This window comes from Lepidochelys olivacea (assembly GCF_965140295.1).
Source record: "Lepidochelys olivacea isolate rLepOli2 genome assembly, chromosome: 2".
NCBI classification, from domain to species: Eukaryota; Metazoa; Chordata; order Testudines; family Cheloniidae; genus Lepidochelys; species Lepidochelys olivacea.
The window spans coordinates 203278301-203298343 of NC_140412.1; the positions used below are offsets into that span (position 1 = coordinate 203278301).

General features: G+C 40.3%; 1 protein-coding gene across 1 annotated transcript in view; it reads right to left on the reverse strand.

The window, feature by feature from the left end:
• KCNH8 (potassium voltage-gated channel subfamily H member 8) overlaps positions 1–20043 on the reverse strand; it is a gene marked incomplete at its 5' end in the record, with an annotated part of 388500 nt that overhangs the window by 127284 nt on the left and 241173 nt on the right. The window contains 2 exons of the mRNA XM_084621376.1: positions 5109–5316; positions 16804–16961. Of these exons, the coding sequence (XP_084477502.1) occupies positions 5109–5316; positions 16804–16961 (366 nt within the window). The remainder of the gene's footprint in view (positions 1–5108; positions 5317–16803; positions 16962–20043) is intronic.

The window sequence follows — 20043 nt, forward strand, 5'->3', positions numbered from 1 at the left end:
GCTGCATCGCTACCTAAACTGCAGTTAGCACATTGCAGCTGGATTCCCCACTGACCCCTAACTCCACCACTGTTAGGGCTCTGGCCTGGGGCTCGGTGGAGTCAGGTAGGCCCAGGTCCACCTACCCCCTGCCATCCCACCCCTGGGGTGGCAGCCTCCCATCTCTAAGCCAAAAGGCCCACGTTTGTTGGCCATCTTCTGGAGCTAGAACGCCTGACCCTTTGCTGCTCTATCCTGATTACAGGCCAGAGCCAGACTGTTTGTTGCCTCGCCCTGCCTGAGGGCCTGGGCTCAGAGACACTTTTGCTGCGCTGCCCTGACTACAGGCCAGAGCCATAGATTGTTCAGTGCTCTGCTAATTCCCTGACTGTGGGTGATGTCCATTTATGTAGTGAGGCAGGGCAGCCTCCCACTGAACCAGATGGGGAGGACCACCGCTAACGCACTACATTGCCACAGTAGCACTAATCAGATTTCACAGGGAGCTCAAAATCTAGCATTATGTCTTACCAGCAAATAACTTGCATGTGAAAAAAACCAATGTGGTTACACAAATCTGGCTGAGGGCAGAATATAGCCCACTGTTCTAATATATGGAGAGTGCATATGCTCAGGTAGAAATTTGATGTACATTTTATGGAAGGTGACTTAGTCCTTGTTTGAGACTTTCTGAGCCCGTTGTTTTCCAACTATTCTAATACTTTCAATATTTTAAATTGTTTTCCTTTTGAAAACCCCTGTACTAAATTATTACATATAACATATGGAGAGAAGGTTGGCAATGCTGCTGGTGACAGATGTGAAGCTGATATGTAATAATGTTATAAACGCTGTGTGTGACCTGGTCTGCAAGGGGAAGTTATTGTCTAGAAGGGATAATGGAATGTTTATTATTACATGTAAGCTGCTGAACGGTCTCTATGCCCAGAGTCTGGATCAGGCCTTTTTCCCTCGGGGCTTCATTTACTGGTGGTGCTACAATCTTCAGCAAAATCCCCAAAATAAACAGTTCAACATTAATCCAACAGCTGCACAATTCTCCTGATCCAGGGCTTCTTCGCCAGAGCTTACATGCCCCTGGCAGCTCTTCCTCAGTCCCTGAAGAGGCTGTCTGCCTGCAAATCTCTCCCCCCGCCCCCTCTGCCCCACTCCCTGAGCCAAACTGCTTCCTTGTAGCAAGCCTTCTCAGTTCAACTCTTTCAACCTTTACAGGTATCACCTGACCTCTTCCCTGCTGGGTCTGATTATCCTCTCTACCAGGCCCAAACACTGGTCCTTAATGGCACTCTGCCTCAGAACAGTGCTGGCTAGCCCCAGGCTCACTAGCTCTAAAAAGGGCAGCCTGTAATACTTGAATTCAATGGGATTGGTACAGAAAGACAACAAAATAGCTTCCCAGATAAGAACATGGAAGCACACACTTAAAATACAGTGGCATCCTTCCAGGCTGTAGGGGGAAGTGACACAGCTCTTTTGTCAGGCTGGGAGTCTAGAGATCAAATGGGTTATAAAGAGTTAAAAAGTTGTCTTGATCCCTGCAAAGGGTGGTGAGTCACCAGGAGCTGTCCTGGGAGCATCAGTGAGCTTTGACAAGGAGACAAGCTGACAGAAAGAGGCTCTGTGGAACAGTGTATAGGAAGCTATTTCTTCCTCTGTCCCCACGTGGAAGATGGTTAAACACCTGCTAAGCCAGACACATGTGTAGCGTGTTACATTGTTTTTATGATATGTTTTCTAGAAATGCTTCTGTTCTAAATAAATGCTATTTTACTTTAAGGAGGCTGTTTGGTCTCTAATTACCACGGTCATTGCCCCCAGAGAGCACAGAACTGCAGGGCCTGAGCCTAAAGCTATGCCTACACTTATGGCAGCATGTAGACGACAGGCGCTACACATGTAGGTGCGTGCCACAGGTTGCATCCACACTTGTTACTGTGGTGTGTTGCTACACACTCCAGTGAAAGGCTCCAGTAGCTCTTCACTGGAGGACACAGCAGGACACTACACTGCAACAGCGTAGACACGGGAGGGACTGCTTGGGTGTGTAGAGAGCCGTACGGAGTATATACCCTGGGGGTACAGGAGTATAGGGCACTCTACTCACCTACATTGTGCCTCACAGTCTATTTATCACAGCGCGAGTTGGCTGTGCAGCGTGCGCACATGCCGCCCTAAGTGTAGATATACCTTTCGTCAGGCCTGCTGAGGCAATCATGGTTAGTACCTGGGCACTGCCACCTGGGGCCCAGTCAGAGTCTGAGAATCACATAATTGATATGATGTGATGGCCCATGGCCTGAGACTGTAGGGGGTGTGTGCACTCAATGGGAATCAGAGGGCCAGTTTGCCTGGTAACTGAGACAGTGCTAAGTGTGTTTGAATAAACTAACTTTCAGAGCCTAAACCCGCTGACAATGTCCTTTGAAGGCTGTTTAATATGCCTGTTGAGCACAACTTTTTTCCTTATTTTGTTTCTGCTCGTGAACGTGTGACCAATTCAAACACTGGGCTTTCTTTGTATCTCCCCCTCTTCTGCTACAGCTTTGTGAGGTTTCTGCACTGCACTTTGTGAGGAGCTCATCAGCCAGCCCCAGGAGCTATTTTGTACAAACAAATTCATGACAAAGAGGAAGAAAACATGAACAATAGACATGCATGACAGAGAATCAGACAGGATTTTGGTAGCCTCACGGTAAGCTGGAGAGATGCGTTGACTAGGTGTTCCTCTCCCTGACTTTCTCCCTCCGACTTCCTCGGTTAGTTCCAGGTCAGGCACTTTTAACCTTCCCACTAGTTTTCCCATCAGTCATTCCTCTTGCAGCAACTTTTAAAGAAGGGTGTGTGTTGGGGGGGAGGGGATTCAAGGAGGCAAGAAAAGGACCTGATGTTTTAGCTAGAGCCAACTTCTCTGTACACTTAGTCCCTGCTGTTTGTATACTTCCCTCACCAAACATTTTCCTGAGCAGGCATCTGAAAAGGAATGAGTCCTATATTCCTCTATCAGGTATGATTACAGTGTTGAGTAGGCAACAGGCCTTTCTTAAAAACAACAAAAACACACCTAAAATACTCGCATGTTTCTATTCAGCCCTTTTGTATTTTACAGAACAAAGAAAATCAACAGAGTTTACAAGACCCAACAAATTTTACCATTGTCCTTGACCTCTTTCTATTCACCTAGACAAGAACAAAAGGTTTTATGTAAGGTCAAAGGAAAAGACAACTAGGAAGAAAAAAAAAAGAAAGTGAAGAAAAGGGGTGACTCATGGTTGGCCAGCAAAGAAAAAGACAGAAGAAATTCTTCTTTGTTCTTCATTCAGAGTGAAGTTAGAATGACTGTGAAAGCTGCAGGGTGATAGTTACTGCTTTTAAAGAAAAAGTGATGTAGTTGCAGTAATACCCAATCACTACCAAACCCCTTCCTGTTCACATATAACAGTCAATTCATCTCCCAGTTTATAGATGCAAACCCTTATAACTAAATATAATTGGGGGGAGGGAGGGAGGGAGGAGTTCCCATCCAATACAACTTTGAAAGCTCCAGAAGTCTTGAACATCACTCAGAAGAAACACAAGATAACTAGCTGAAGAAACGTTTCAGAGTAGCAGCCGTGTTAGTCTGTATTCGCAAAAAGAAAAGGAGTACTTGTGGCACCTTAGAGACTAACAAATTTATTTGAGCATAAGCTTTCGTGAGCAGCTCACTTCATCAGATGCATCTCTAAGGTGCCACAAGTACTCCTTTTCTTTTAGTTGAAGAAACTGGCCCTTAGGTTTAACCTGAAAAGTACAGACCTTCCCCATTAACATGTTTTCCCCCTTCCACAACCTTCCCAAACAAACAAGGCCGTTCACTGGAGGATTTTAGAAAAGAAGCCAGTTCAGGTTCTACCCATTACATTGTGAAGCAATTGTGTCTCCTGACTTTCCATGATTTGCAAACCTCATGAGCTATTGTTTTGGTTTGCGAGATTCACTAAAGTAGTTTGCCACCACATCTATAATTGAAAATCTTTGCTCACCTCCTCATTCTCCAATTTTTTTGACAAAAAATCTGACTAAAGGAAAGCCTGTATATGGTATTTATCTTTTCATCAGAATTTTTCTATTGACTCTTCCTCTCTGCTAATTTTTCAAAATCTTTGTTTTTCACTCCTCTTACTCTGTGCTCCAGTTTAATCCTTTTTGAAAAATTGGATCTCTTCTCAATTCCAAGTGAAACAGGAACTCAAAAACAATGAAATATGCACCAAACTTGCAAATGCTTGACCTCAAGTGGGTTCAAATTTAGGCAGAAAGCATTTCCCCAATCCTAGTGATGAAATGATCAGTTCTTCACACACTCTCCTGTACCTTCTTGTGTGCTAGTAGAGTTCACATTTTCAGCTCAGGAAAGATAACAGCTTTAAATGACAGAAACTGGGCCAAATCATCCCTGGTGACTCACTGATTTCAATCTGGTTATTATAGGGATGAAGATGGACCAGTACCTATAAAATGTTATTGTCCGTAAACTGTTGATCTTTTACTGAATGTTTTAAATACCATCAGCAGACATATATGATTTGGGCAACAAACCCTTGCCACTGGTTTAATGCACTTCGAGAAAAATAATAAATGCTTAAATCAACATTACTAGAAAAACTATACAAAATTGATTATTTAAAACATCATACATGGAAAACATATTAAAGTATAGACTATGTTTTAAAAAGAAAAGGAGACAGTTAAAGGAATGACAGTCTTTTCTTGTGTTGAAGGTAGGTAGATAGAAATTTACAATTAGGTAAACTCAAAAGAACTTAGCCTCTTAGAATCAAATATGCAAAACCTTGTTTAATATATAAATCATGTTCACCTTGTAGGTACACAAATGTGGGGTTGAGGAATGGACATTTGGGTCAAATTTCAGTGGGATTACCCATCCCTTAATCATCAGGCAGTTCATTTTAAATATTTACATGTATTAAATATGCCCTGGTTAATAAAATATACTGTGTAGTTTTAGCTTTTATATCCCACAGAGCAATATGGTACAGTATTATAAACTTTAACAACAAGAAAGGAAACACTGGGTGATTTATGTATGGTAAAAAACAGACTCTTACCTACATCCCAAGTAACGGGATTATTCTCTTCCATCTCCTTTTTTCCAATGACATACCAAATGCATGCCATCCAGTGAGCAAGCAATGCAAACATAGACATAAGAAGTGTGAGGACAATTGTGCTGTGCTGGGAATAACGATCCAGCTTCTGAAGAAGACGTAAAAGACGCAGCAATCGGACAGTCTTTAGGAGGTGGACAAGGGACACCTAGGGAAATAGAATTTTCAGCACTGTTGAAATATACTAAACAAAGTCCTGGTTTAGTGGAAGAAAGAAAAAGTCCTCTCCCCTCTCAAGTTCTATAAAATTTCCTTGCCAGACGCACACACAACTTAGTTACTCAGTGCCTGCATTAAGCTAAGATTTAGACTCACAAGTTCAAACAGAGGCAAAGCCAGTACATTTTTAAAAAAACTGAGTATGTATATATATATTTGACTGCAGCCAAACTGATTTCAAAACACAGACAGTTTTGATCTTTGGCCTTGCTTTGTGTGCAGCCCGAGGCCTCGGGTTTCACGTAAGTATTGCATTTAGGCACACCCCTCAACCAAAAAACAAAATGAGCCAAACTGACCAAATTTCACGTGGCTCCAACATGAAGAAACAAACTGCCCCATTTTTGTAATAGTTTTTGATTACTGCTAACAAAGGGCCAAACAGTATGATTAAATAAACCACACTGGGCCAAAGTCAATAGCGTTACATGTGGGATAAAAATGATTCAGTAACTAAAGCCTGGGAAAAAAGGGGGTGAGCGGTTTCTCCCAAGGTGGATATTAGATAAAAAACATGGCATGTAGTTTGTGCATTGGAAGCAAGAGCACGCTACAGATATTTTGCAGGACAGAGACCAGATAGAACATTACAGGTTCTGATATGTCATTCAAGCACACTATTTTGTAGGGGGAGAGAGCAGTGAAGGGAGGAGTTATTGCTCCATTGCAAAGGAGAGCTCCATAAGGGATTATGCCTCAGAGAAGGTCCTTGTAGTATTTCCACATGATACAGCTTCTTGCTACAGAGAATGCAATGTGCATTAATCTGATTTTGTATTTTTCAATGGATGCAGAAACCAAACAGCTTCCAGAAATTGTGAAAATTTGACTCAAACTTTTAAATCTCCTGCCAAACCCAGAGGCTATTCCAGGTCTCCTGCTTACATTTTACTGTCATTTGTCATCACTATTTACATTCATTTCATATAGTCATAGGAATCTATACATTTTTAAAGACTCATTCTCCGTCTGTCTTGTGTTGGCTGAAAAACACAAATCAAACTGCATATTTCCCTCTAGTACTTCCAGAACATGTGGATATTACAGCAATGGGTGCTATAAAAAACATGAGCAAATCTTTTCATTTTTGACCATTGTTTTCTTATATTAATCCCAGTATGAATTGAAGGCTTTTTGCTTCCATTATCAAAAGTTAACATTCTAAAAGTTTAAATAAAATGGCTCTGTTCACTCAAAACTAGGCCTAATTTGGCTGATAAAGTTCACAACCTGAGCTGAGTTCGGAATGACGAATGAAACCCCAAACCAGCCATGGGTTTTATTCTGTTCCCAGTTACACCTGTGCAAATCCATTGACATCAATGAAGCTATTTAAATTTACCTGGTGTTACTGACAACAGAATATGGCCCAATAGACTGATGTGACACCACTATAAAACATTAACAACTAATCCTTGATATCGATTTATACTGCAGGCCTCATTATCCCCTGAACTTTTCACCAGTGCCTTCATTGCCCATTATTTTAATTATTTCTCAAGAACCTTTGTGCTTTCTCCCATGCTGCCCCCAATACAATTGAGGAAAAAATCCACAAAACCGCTACAGTATTCTCCTTTAAAATCCTTCCTTAAGGACATGGCACTGCAATCAATAATAACTGACAACGGCTAGGCAGTCTGTCTGCATGCGGAGAGTGCTGTTTATTATACCAAACAAACCTTTCACTGTCCCCATGTCCTCCTCCCTTCCTTGCATTTGCTTGTTTTAGCCATCTCTTGTCATGTGCTAAGGAGTCAGGGGGATTACTCATATTTGTAAAGTTAACCATGTGAGTAAGTCTGTAGGACTGTGGCTGACAGCTGTAAAAATCTTTGGGGCAATCTTTTTTGTTATATGTATGTACAGTGCCTAGCACAATAGAATCCTCACCTCTAATTTGGGCCTGTAGGCACTACCATAATACAAGCAAATAATGACATATAAATGCTTAAATTCAGATATAGCTGAGATATAAATGCTTAAATTCAGATATAGCCATAACTACCGCATGGCAAAAGTACTGTTAAGATTAAAAAAAATCCCCAGGCATAAGTCATGTTGCTAAAAAAAAATGCTGATTTCCATGTTCATTCATAGGTAAATTGTGACTATATTCTGAACTTTGACCAATTTGTTTTGGTAAAAAAGGGAGAACACTACTGGATATTAAACAATAGTTGAAACAATGCAACATTTCTTTTTATGAGGTCTAGAAAAATATTTCATTTTTCTACTTGGGCTAAAAAGCCCCACATCTTGAAATTATGTGAAAATAAATTTGCACATTAGCATAATAAATCTTAGATAATTACACTGAATTTTCTCATTAGTTATTCCCAGTTTTTTCTTCTATTGTGTTCAATCTGTCATTGAAAGATCTCAGATGAAAGCAGGCAGCTTTATTTTCTCTATAATAAATTTAGAAAGACAAAGTGAAGAATCAGCACTCATACTTGTGCCAGTGTAGATTTGCTTTGTCCATAAATACAACGCTAGCTGAATTTCTACATTCAGTTAATCAATTTAGACTAGCTGGGTTAACCTTTCCTGTGGAAATGACATAAAGACGAGAGTTTAGCAAAAGGCAATATAAGCTGAAATAATAGCAGCCTTCAGTGCCTTGAACTACTGAGGCGGTTAGGAATCAGAAATGAAATTGCTAAATTTCATACAAAGTTGGAAAGGATTCTCTTGACTCTTTGGGCTTGATTCTCTGTTGCCTTAGAGACAGAATTTAAGGCCAGAAGGGACACCAGATCATCTAGTCTGGCCTCCTGTATATCACAGGCCACCAACAGAACCTGCATACTAAACCCAACATCTGAAATGAAACCAAAGTATTACAGCCCACAGAAGACCAGACTTATGTGCCACAGGAAGAGAATAGGTGGGACCGAGCTGCACCAGTGCCCCCCATGATGGCAAGGAAATGATTAAGCGAGATATACCCAAATAGTCCTGGCAACTGTCCCACACCCACATGCTGCAGAGGAAGATGAAGGTGGTCACTACCCAATCTGACCAGGTGGAAAAGACTTTCCCAACCCCAGATAAAGCAAAATCAGTTAGACCCTGAGCATGTGAGCAAAAGCCAGCCACCCAAGCACCTCAGAGAGAATGCTGGGTGCCTTCACAGTCCCAACCCATCCCACCTAATGGCCTGTCTTCAACTGTGGCAATCCCTGATGCTTCAGAAGAAGGAGGTTTATAAAAAGAAATACAGCCCACAATACACTGGGTTGGCAATGGAGAAGATCTCTTCCTGACTGCTGCAGGTGGCTGGCCGAAACACGGAAGCATGAGCTTTTAGGAACATTGGACAAACTAGAAATGAGCCTCAGGGCTGCTGAGCCCTGCTCCCTACCATCATGAGTAACCCCCTCAGACAACCACAATCAAATTTGTCTAGCTCTTTCTAAAACGAATTACGTTGTTTCCCCCCACAACTCCTATTGGGAGTCTGTTTCAGAACCTAACCCCTCTGATGGTTAGAAACCTTCTTCTAATTTCCAGTCTGAATTTGTTCATGGCCAGTTTATACCCATTTGTGCCAGCATTGTCCTTTAGCTTAACAGCTCTCCACCATTTCTGGTATTTATCCCCCTAATGTATTTGTAGAGAGCAATCATATCCCCTCTCAGCCTTCATTTTCACAGACTAAGCAAGCTAGGCTCTTCCAGTCTCCTGTCCTAAGACAGGCCGTCCATTCCTCTGATCATCCTAGTACCTGCATCTGCGCCAGTTTAAGATCATCTTTCTTGAACATAGGTGACCAGAACTGTACACAGTATTCCAAATGAGGTCTTGCACAATAGCAGTAATATTTCTCTATCTCAACTGGAAATGCCTCATGGGCTACATCCTCAGATCATACAGTATTTGCCTTTTTCACATACACATCACACTGGTGACTCAGTCATCCTGTGGCTGGCCCACACACTCAGGTATCTCTCTCCCTCTCTGGCTGCCAACTGGTAAGCCCCCAACTTGAAGCAGAAATTCTTATTAGACCCTAACTGCATAGCCTTGCACTTCATATTATTGAATTTCAACCCATTTCTGTCATTCTAGGCTTCAAGGTCACCCACACATTACTGTATAATATTTCCATCCTCCTCTATATCGGTGATGGCTCCCACTTTTGTATCACCGGCAAATTTCATGAGCATACTCCTACTTTTTGTGCTAGTCATTAGTAAAAATATTGAACAAGGTTGGTCTCAAGACCAATCCTTGAACTCTGCTAGTAACCTCCCTGAAGTCCAATAATACATTTCAGCACAACCTGCTGCCTCCTCCCTCTTAACCAGTTCCTTAGCCACCTTACAATTCTTGTACTGATCCACATCTTCCCTAATTTAAGTAAGAATTTCCCATGTGGTACAATGCTTTACTGAAGTCCAAATATATTAGATCTACTGCACTTCCTTTATCTAAAAAGATCAGTTATTTTCTCAAAGAAGGAAATCAGGTTAGCCTGGTATGATCTACCATCGGTAAACTCATTACATTACATCCCCTTTACTATTTGCCTCCATGAATTTAATTATTCTTTCCTTCACAATTTGCTCTAAAGCCCGGCATACTACTGAAGTCTGTAATGACTAATATGTCTATAATGCCCAGATCACTTTTTGCTTTTCTTAAATGAAAGTACTCATATGGTAGTACACCCATAGAGATAGATCTATTAAAAATCCTTGCTATCAGACTAGCAATCTCACGTGACAGTTTTTTCAGTATTCTTATCTGAAATTATCCATTCCCTCCAGTTTGAGCACATTGAGCTTCTTATGCTTTTCTTACACCTCAGATGTGGTAATTTCCACTTCTAGATGCTCATTTCCATTAGAAGTACTGCCTTCATGCACATATGACATATGATCATCCTTACTGAAAGGTAAAGTATTCATTTAGGTTTTGGGACATACCTACAGTATCATCAATCTCCTTCCCATGCACACTGCTTAATGGCCAAACCTTATCCTTCCTTATTCTCTTTTTATTTCTATAGCTAAAAAAAATCTCTATTTTAATTTTCTTATCAAGAGCTAATTTATCTTGATTTTTAGCAAATCTCACTTTGTTCCTACATTTTCTAAGCTCCATAATTGTGCTTTCTTTGTGCTCAATCCCTCTTTCCATTTCACACAGACTCTCTGCTTACACCTAAGAACATTTTTAAGGTGGTTATTCATCCATCTGGGGGTGGAGCCTTTCCCTATAGGTTTTCCCCCCTTGCTTTGGATGCAAATTTCAGATAGTTTTTGTATAGTTGATTTTAAAAAATTCCCAGGGTCCTCCACATTTTGCCCACAGTTGCCCACCACTGCTTTAGAATATCTGGTTTGATCTACTGCACCAGTAGTTCCAATTCTTCTATTTTATTTTCCCGACTCACTGCACTCAAGTATAAGCATCTCAGTTTTCTAGCTGGATTAAATATAGTCCTTTCAGTAAATGTAATACCTACCTGACTATTACTCTAATCAATATTTGTATTTTCTTTCTCCTTTCTGTCCATATTCTTACTTTGTGGTATTCCATTATCTCTTACTATATCTTAATTTAACTGATTTTCCTGCTCCTATGCATTGAAAGCCAGGAGTGGAGATTTCATGAGTCTCTCCCAACCTTCTCCCCTTATCTCCTACTTTAAAGCCCTTCTTATCAGTCATGGCAGTCTTAACCTTCTGGACTCAATACCCCAGGCATCTAAGTGAAGTCCATCAGTCGAGAAAAATCCTCTCTCCATAAATGCCTCTCAATGGTCAATAATCCCCAAACATTCCTCATATAGCCCCAAGCCTTGAGCCATCTATTGATCTTCATTATCTTACTCACTTTTGCCCTCTTTTTCTAGGGACCGTAAGTATTCCACTGAAAATCACCTGAGCTTCCACTTCTTTGTGTGTCTTTCCAAACGAAGTGTAGTCATCCTTGGTCCATTCCAGTGAGAATCTAGCAGTGTGATTTATCCTAACATGCAGCACAATTGATGGATTTTTTTCCTCACTCCCATCAGGATCCTCTTCAGCCTCATGCACATATCTTGAATCCCGGCTGCTGGCAGACAGCACACTCTTCTGTTCTGTGGATCTGGTCTGGGGACAGGCCAGTCAATTCAGAGTATGGAGTCTCTGATCACAAAGACCTGTCTCTTTCAGGTGCTGGTATGAATTTGTTTTATGTTCTCTCCAAACTTGCAGCCCCCATACATCAGGCTCATTTAGACTGAAGTCCTTGGCTGTCTCTATCATCTCTTCCTCTCCTTCAGGGACTTGCTTCCCTTCTTTTCTTCCTCGATATCCCATCTTCTGCCTTTTTCCCCTCCTCATTCCCCAGTGCAACAAATCTTTTACTCAACTAGATATCACCACCACTAACTATTTTGGGTCTTCTCTCATAAGCTCTATCAGGTGATATTTCATCAATAAGTAGCTTCCATCAGATACCCACTCAAGGATAACATACATAATAGAGCTTCTGCATCCAATCATTTTCTGTATCTCCACTGTTCACTTTTTAGTTCACTCTGTTCACTTTTTACTGCCTCAGTAGCCATCATTGTATTCTTTTCCTAGACCCTATTCCAAAAAAAAACAAAAAAAACAAAAAAAACCCAAAACAAAACAAAACAAAAACCCAACCAAGACTGCACCTCCAGCACTGAACACAAAACCACCACTCTCCTTTCAGGCCAAACTCCCATAGAAACTCTGTTAGCTGTTCGCCTTACACCAGAGATAGTCATTTACATTAGAACAAATCATGTGCAAAATGAGTGTAGAAAACTACTACTGGTGTAATATTGAGATTTTTGGTTTGGTAGCACTTAACACCAATTTTGCAGAGAGGTAAATAACAATACGAAGTGCAAAGCAGTGCAGCATTTATGCTCTTGGATAAAAACATGTAGGTATTTGGGGAGACAGTGAGTGCACAAGAGTAAAAAGTCCTAGGCCTCTGAAAACAAGAAAGGCCACTGCATAATAGAGAGAATTCAGAGAACAGCCACAAATATGATTATGGCTGTGAATGGACTGACTTAAATGAGAAGATAAGGCTGGCCAATCCTCTGCCATGGTATGCTCCCTTTGCTCAGCTGAGGTGGTACAGAGGGAGTGAAACCTCCCATAACTCCCCTGCTGGGGATACCTAGGGTGACCAGAGTCACAATTACTTCCTGGGGCAACACAGCTATACACTGTCCCTTACTCAGGGCTCAGAGCTACGGCTCACTATGTATCTTATGGAGAATCACTATTTCAGGGGCCTACTAAGTAATTAGTTACTACAATATTGTCCACAGAGAACAATGATAAAAGGTATGATAGGAAGGACTGATCTGAACTAATCAAATTATTATAGCATTTGTATTGCTGTGTCTTCTTTAACAGAAAAAGTAATTGTTGGAAAATGGTTCTCCCCTACAGAATTCATTATGATAAAGATTCCCCCTGTCCCCGCCCCAATTCCAACAGTACTAGTTTTAAAGGAAACATTTTATTCAGATTATGGTACAAACTAAAATAGTCTATTTTTAAAATAATCCTTGAAGAAAAGGCTTTGGAATGGCTCATTCATAAAGAAGTTGCAATGTAAATTTCTGACTGGAAATAAAATTCACTGACATTCATGTTGGTTGGCACAATTACAATGCACTGAGCTAAACTGGACTGGTAGCTCAGGATGCTCAGTGCATTATAATTTTGTTGATGAATTAATATGTGAATTAATATATTATATAATTATATTTTAATTTTTGTTCATGCAAATATATGCATTAATTACATTAAATTAATTTCAAGAGTTTGGCTAGTTTTGCTCTCTAACCTAGGGGGTCTATTCTACCCTCAACCTACATGTGTAATTCTCAATACTAACAAGAGATGTGTGTGCCCATTCCTGGGAGGACAAAATCCTAAGAACTACAAAATACTAAGCATTAAACACCCAGCCCTCTTATGTGAAAAACCCACAGGAATGGAAAATCTCTGCTAAAATCTTTCCGAAGTTAGATATTGAGTTTCTGCTGAATGCTCCATTCAAAGCATAAGTTTATAACCACATACGAAGGAAAGAGTCTAATTCTGCCACAAGAAGTGTAGGCAAATTCTATGGAAACCAGGCCCTCTCCCGAGGATATGGCCCTCTCCCTGATCCTGTCAAGCTCTCTTCTCCTCCCTGGGCCTCTCCATCTGTACAGAACACACCTTCTCAAAGAAATGGGGGAAGAGGTACTGAGCAGAAATTGATGATCTGAAGAGCATTAACTTCCATGTGGACTCCTGAAATGATGATGAACCCAGTTTGCCCTTGGCTACATTGATAAGTAAGGCATTTTCAGCACCCAGTTCAGACGTATCCATTGCTGATCCCAGTTGCCAGCTCTGGTTAATTTTGCTAAAGTTGATAAGGCTACAGAGATTTCTCATTTAAAAATGAACAGGAAAAAAAATCTCAGAAAAGACCATTTTTACACTCTCTTTATACATTACAAAGAAGCAAAAAAGGCACAAGCTCAATTTATTTTGTCTTGACATTCTATCTTTAATACTGTTCAAAATTCTTCTTCATCTAGCTGACATTTTGTCACTTGGGTAAGAGTCCAACTCACAGTTATATTGTCAGAGGACACTTTCGCTCTGCTTAGTAATTTCTTATGGGTCAAATTCTGATCTCTTTACTCTGCTTTAGTAGCACCTTGCTCCCCCACAAGTCCCACTGAATTCAATAGGGCCACTGCACCACTGACAGGCTTCTTGTCAATTTGATGCCTATGGCTGAGCTGTTAAATACGTTTCAACAACTGTATTTGATTTCTCCCTTTAGTACCTTAGGCCAAAACATTTCACAGTGCTGAAAGAGAAAACAAATTTCAAAGAATAGAAATCATAGAAATGTAAAACTGGGAAGGATCTCAAGAGGTCATCAAGTCCACCTCCTGTGCTGAGGCAGGACCGAGTGAACATAGACCATCCTGAGAGGTGTTTGTCCAACCTGTTCTTAAAATCCTCCAGTTATGTGGATTCCACAACCTCCCCTGGAAGCCCATTCCAGAAAGTTATTCCTAATATTTAACCTAAATCTTCCTTGCTGCAAATTAAGTCCATTACTTCTTGTTCTACATTCAGTGGCCATGGAGAACAATTGATCTCTGTCCTCTTTTAATATCCCTTGATATTTGAAGACAGTTTTCAGGTCTTTTTTTCTCTCAAGACTAAACGTGCAGTTTTTTTCCTTTTCTCATAGGTCAGGTTTTCTAAACCTTTTATCATTGTTGCTTTCCTCTCCAGTTTGTCCCCATCTTTCCTAAGCGTGGCCCCAGAACTAGACACAGTAGTCCAGCTGAGGCCTCACCAGTGCTGCGTATAGTGGAACAATTACCTCCTGTGTCTTACAGATGACACTACTGTTAATACTCCCAGAATATTAGCCTTTTTTGCAGCTGCATCAGATTGTTGACTCTCATTCAATTTATGGTCTATAAACCCAGACCGTTTTCAGCACTACTAGTTAGTCCCCATTTTGTAGTTGTGCAGGGCTGGATTACCCAATAGGCAGACTAAGCACATGCTTAGGGTACCAGCAAAGCAGAGGGCACCAAAAAAAATGAGGGTTTTTTTTTTAAAAATTGATGTTTGATATTTTTTTTAAAAAGCATTGGAGTAGTCACCATAGGAAAAATCAGAACTTTGTTAGACTTCCTTACACTCTACTATACACTCTTCCCCCGTTTTTCTGTTCTTTTTTTATTACTTATCCCCACCTAAACCAGGGGGGCATTTTACTAACGTAGATTGAAATAATGCAAGGAAATCAGATCCTGTCCTGTGTTGTGGTTCAGTTTGACCCATTTTTAGCAGGCCATATCTCAAAATATGGGAATGCTGGCAAAGGTAACCCATTATGCTTATCCAAGACGATATGTGATGAACTCACAGAATATCAGGGTTGGAAGGGACCTCAAGAGATCATCTTGTCTAACCCCCTGCTCAAAGCAGGACCAATCCTCAATTTTTGCCCCAGATCCCTAAATGGCCCCCTTAAGGATTGAACTCACAACCTTGGGTTTAGCAGGCCAATGCTCAAACCACTGAGCTATTCCTCAACTCATTGGTCTAATGAGTGACAAAGTTTGTTCAGCTATTGTGGATGAAATAAGTACTGCTGGGTACTTCAGTTTATCTGTCAATTCTACATCTGATCTTTCACATATTGATCAATTGAGTACTGTACTAAGATATGTGTCTCCCACAGATGGAAAACCAGTTGAACGATTTATAACACTCCTCAATTTGAAAAGCCACACTAGTGAAGAAATGGCAAATCAAGTACTGCATTATCTGTGCCAAGTTTGCAAAATAGATTTCTCAAAGTGCAGGGGTCAGTCTTACGACAACGCTGCCAACGTGTCAGGGCGTTATCAAGGACTGCAGAAGAAGCTTTTAGAACAGAACAAATATGCCATATTCATGCCATGTGCTGCACACTCTCTCAGTCTTGTTGGCCGCAGAGCTGTTGATTGTTGTCCGGTGGAAGTAAGTTTTTTCTCAACAGTCCAGTTACTTTATACATTTTTCTCTGCCTCAACACACTGATGGGCAGTTCTTAAAACATATTTGGGCAATGATCATGTGTTGAAATCTCTGATACTCGCTGGGAGGCACATGCAGTGGCAACAAGTGAAATTCTGGAGTCTTACTCAAAGATTGTGGATGCATTAGAAAGTATAGCTGAAGACCAATCACAAAAGGGAGAAACTATTTGAGAGGCAGAAAACGTTGCAAACAAGATGCAAGAACTAGAGTTTGTATTCATGTTGACCATGTGGAATGAATTTTACAAAACTTTTAGCACACAAGTTAAGCTCTCCAAGAAAAAGAATTGGATTTGAAAACATGTGCAGACCTCTAAGTATTTTACATGTCTTTACTGAATTTCATCTTGTCAATTTCAGATCAATTCTCTAATTTGTTAAGGTTACTTTGAATTCTAATCCTGTCTGCCAAAGTGCTTGCAACCCCTCTCAGCTTGATGACGTCTGCAAATTTTATAAGCACACTCTCCACTCCATTATCCAAGTCATTAATGAAAGTATTGAACATTACCAGACCCAGGACTGACCCTTGAGGGACCCTACTAAATACACACTCTAAGTTTGACAGCCAACTGTTGATGACTACTCTTTCAACCAGTTCTTTCAAGTAGTTGTGCACCCTCCTTATATTAATTTAATCTAAACCACATTTCCCTAGTTTGTTTATGAGAATACAAGAACAAAGAGATTGTAATTTATTTGCTTTTTGTTCACAGAACAGTTCTCCTTCCCCACCAAAAAAAAAAGCTGATTTGCAAAAATGAGCCCTTGAGAGAAACACTGTTAATAGAATGCAAGTGTAGTACTCACCACAGTGACATTAAAAGCATAAAGGAGATCAAAGGGAAGTGCAGCAATTAAATCAATGATGAACCAGGTAGTCACATAGTGGATACAAATAGATCTTGCTTCAAATATAACTTGGCCAGACTTGCTGACATAGGTTGTTCGGAAATTTAATATAATATCTGCTTGACAAAGAGAAGAAACAGAATTAGACATAGGTACTTCCTGCTTCAAATGAACTGCAGTGTCAACAGGACAGTAAGTCTATTTTCCAAATGCTTGGAAAAAAAGACAGGGTCATATTTTGAAGTCCTTACTCAGTTTTCCTTTAATTCTTACTAAGGGTCTGTTCCTACAAACACTTATGTACTTTACACACCTGCCTAGTCTCATTGAACCAGTCACAGGTGTAAAGTTACTCATGTGTCAGTGTATAAAGGAATGGGCCCTAAGGAATTATTTGCATCGATTTCAAAGGGAGCTTTTATTGAATAAATTTTTTTTAAAAGCCTCTGAAACCAAACCTAACATTTTTCTTTAATAAATCACATAGGCACAGCTATTACAACAAGGCTGTCACTGAGAAAAATGAAGCCACAATGCATGTAATTCAATTACTTTAAAATATTCTTTTATTAATTACAGGGGAAAAACAATTCTTTTTAATTAAAAAAGAACTAATTTATTACAACTTTCTGCTATAACTGCTCAACATAGGATTCCAAAAGAAATATCCTCTTCAACAGTAAACACTTGTTTAAAATAGAAAGTGCTGAGCCATCTGAAAAGAACTGACTGGTGGGGTACATTGGAGAGATATCAGAAGAAATATGAATTATTTGATGGCTTGCGCACTTTGTGTGTTTCCTTTTCATTGTTTAAGGCTGCATGTTAGTCAACACAGATTCTTTTGACATGGCATGCTAAAACACGTTCCATTTCAAATAAAAGTTCAGATCTTGACAGTTCAGTCTCAATTATTTTCACTTCCCAAAAGACAAAGGCCATATCTTGCCCTTAAGCTATGCACATAGCTTCTACTGATGCCAACGAGAGCTACTGGTATAACTTCTACTGATCTCAAAGGAGCACTGCCACAGATTTAGAGTATTATTATTATTTTATTTTTACAGCACCAGAAATGTGCATGGTTCTTTAAGAATTCTGAGAAGCCTCCCATAAAAGAGAAGTGTGTGGCCCCAGGTAGAAAGGGACAGTGGCAGGGCTGGCTTTCTCCCTGTGAAGACAAAGGGATATAGGGTGGCTTATCTCTGTGGCCTGGTATGCTAGACCTCAGTGGGTTTTCTTGGATGTTTAGGTTCCATAGACAATGTCCATATGTCAGTCCACTATGAACAGACTAAATTACACAGGTATGCTCACTTTTATTGTCAAGTCAAAAAAACCCCCACCAAAATACCAGTGGTTAGTATCTTGAATTATCAGGCAGTTTTGCTCTGAAATATCAATATTTCCTTTCCCTATGTACATGTAGCTTGTGTATTGGGTAGGGTAGTTGTGAAACAAAATTGCACCAACCAAATAAATGATATGAAAAAGCTACAAGGTAGGCTGTAAGTATGTCTCGAATTTTATGGTTCATACTTACATACTCAGTACTCTCCCCCACACACACTCCCACACCTCATACTCCCTCTTCCCCCAATATTTTAACTTTTATTTTTCTTAGCTCCCATTTGGAGGATTGTTCTGTAGTTGGCTCTCTTGTTTTATAGGGAGCTTTCAGGAATTAAACTCTTTTCCTCCACAGCATGCACATGGAGCATCAGGTGTTTGTAATTCCTAATTCTTGATAAACTGTTTATCTCTGCCTTTTTAATTCAGTCCATCACAGATGTATGCAATGTCCGGCATGCTTGAGCAAACAGACAGAAACAAGCTCTTCTCAGATATCAAAGTTGAAGTGTAGATTTCCAATGCTCAATGCATAAAGCAGCATTACCCGCAAAGCTATAAAAGAGTACCAGGTGAGCTTTACCCCAACATGTATTTATCTGTGGGCTTTCATATAACATGGACAACAGAAAAGCAAAACTGGACAGTTAAAAGTTTTTCCCTCATGCTTTGATTTATTTGAAAGCTCTGCAATTAGAAAATCAAGAACGATTATATCTGACTGCTGAGGAATTAGTAGGTAGATCTGCTTTTCACTAACGTGAGTGCCAAAGGGGAAACAATTAAACATTTATATTAGCTTAAATGTTTCTTCTTTAAATACATCAAAATATAATTAGAAATCTGTGCAGAGGCAAAATAATTAAACATTTATGTGGTGTTAGAGGTTTCTATTTAAATACATCAAAATATAACCAATAGGTAGCAGGGAAATATTTGAGCCAAACAGCTACTAACCATTATATTAAAATCTGTAATTTAAGGGGGACTGATATAGGTTGTACCTCTCTGGCGTCACCTGTGCGGGATGTGTGTAGAAGACACTCTTGCCCTGAACGTTCTTCTCTGGATGGCATCATGACTGTCGTCTGGGTTCCAGACTTGGGGTACAGCTCTCTGGCTGTACCTCTTAGGGAGAGGGGACTGGAGTTGGGTCAAAGTAGTCCAAAAGAAAAAGGTAAAACACTTCCACAGCCTACAAAAAAGTCTGGGCCTCCATGGTCTCATACAGGATAAAAGGCCAGTAGTCCTTGCGAGGAAGGTCTGGGCTCCTTATCTCTTGTATCTCCAGACAACCAAGGCTGAGTCCCAGGGCTCCAAAAAGAAGAGTTAAAAAAAAAAAAAAGCGAGTCCCTCTGTTTCTCCAGAGGGCTCAGGCAGCTGGTGCTCTCAAGCTGCTTCCCCCAGTAGGAAGTTCATTGCCTAGAGTCAGGGAGCTCCATGCAGTAGCTGTGTTTGCTCAGGAGTACTGCCCAGACTAAGCCAGGATCCCAACTTTTTAAGTGCCCACACTTCTCAGGATTGATAAGCCCTTCAGGTGCTGTGGGCTGAGGCTCACTGAGTCCAGAGGAGCTCTTTAGCCCCCACTTGACTGGGTGAGGGGCTGCCCCTCCACAGAGACTGTAAGATATTTGACAGAGTTTTAATATCTTTGCTGACCCAAAGTGGGTAAAAAAAATGGCAGGGGATTGTTCTAACCTAAACAAAATTCACATAAGAATTGTTGACGAAAGCAAGCCCAAAACAAAGAGTATGTATTGAGTTTGTGTAGACAAATACGCATCAGTTAGATGATCTCCTAGGGTTTTTATAAGTTTACAAATTAGAATGGCAATAGACTTACCATTT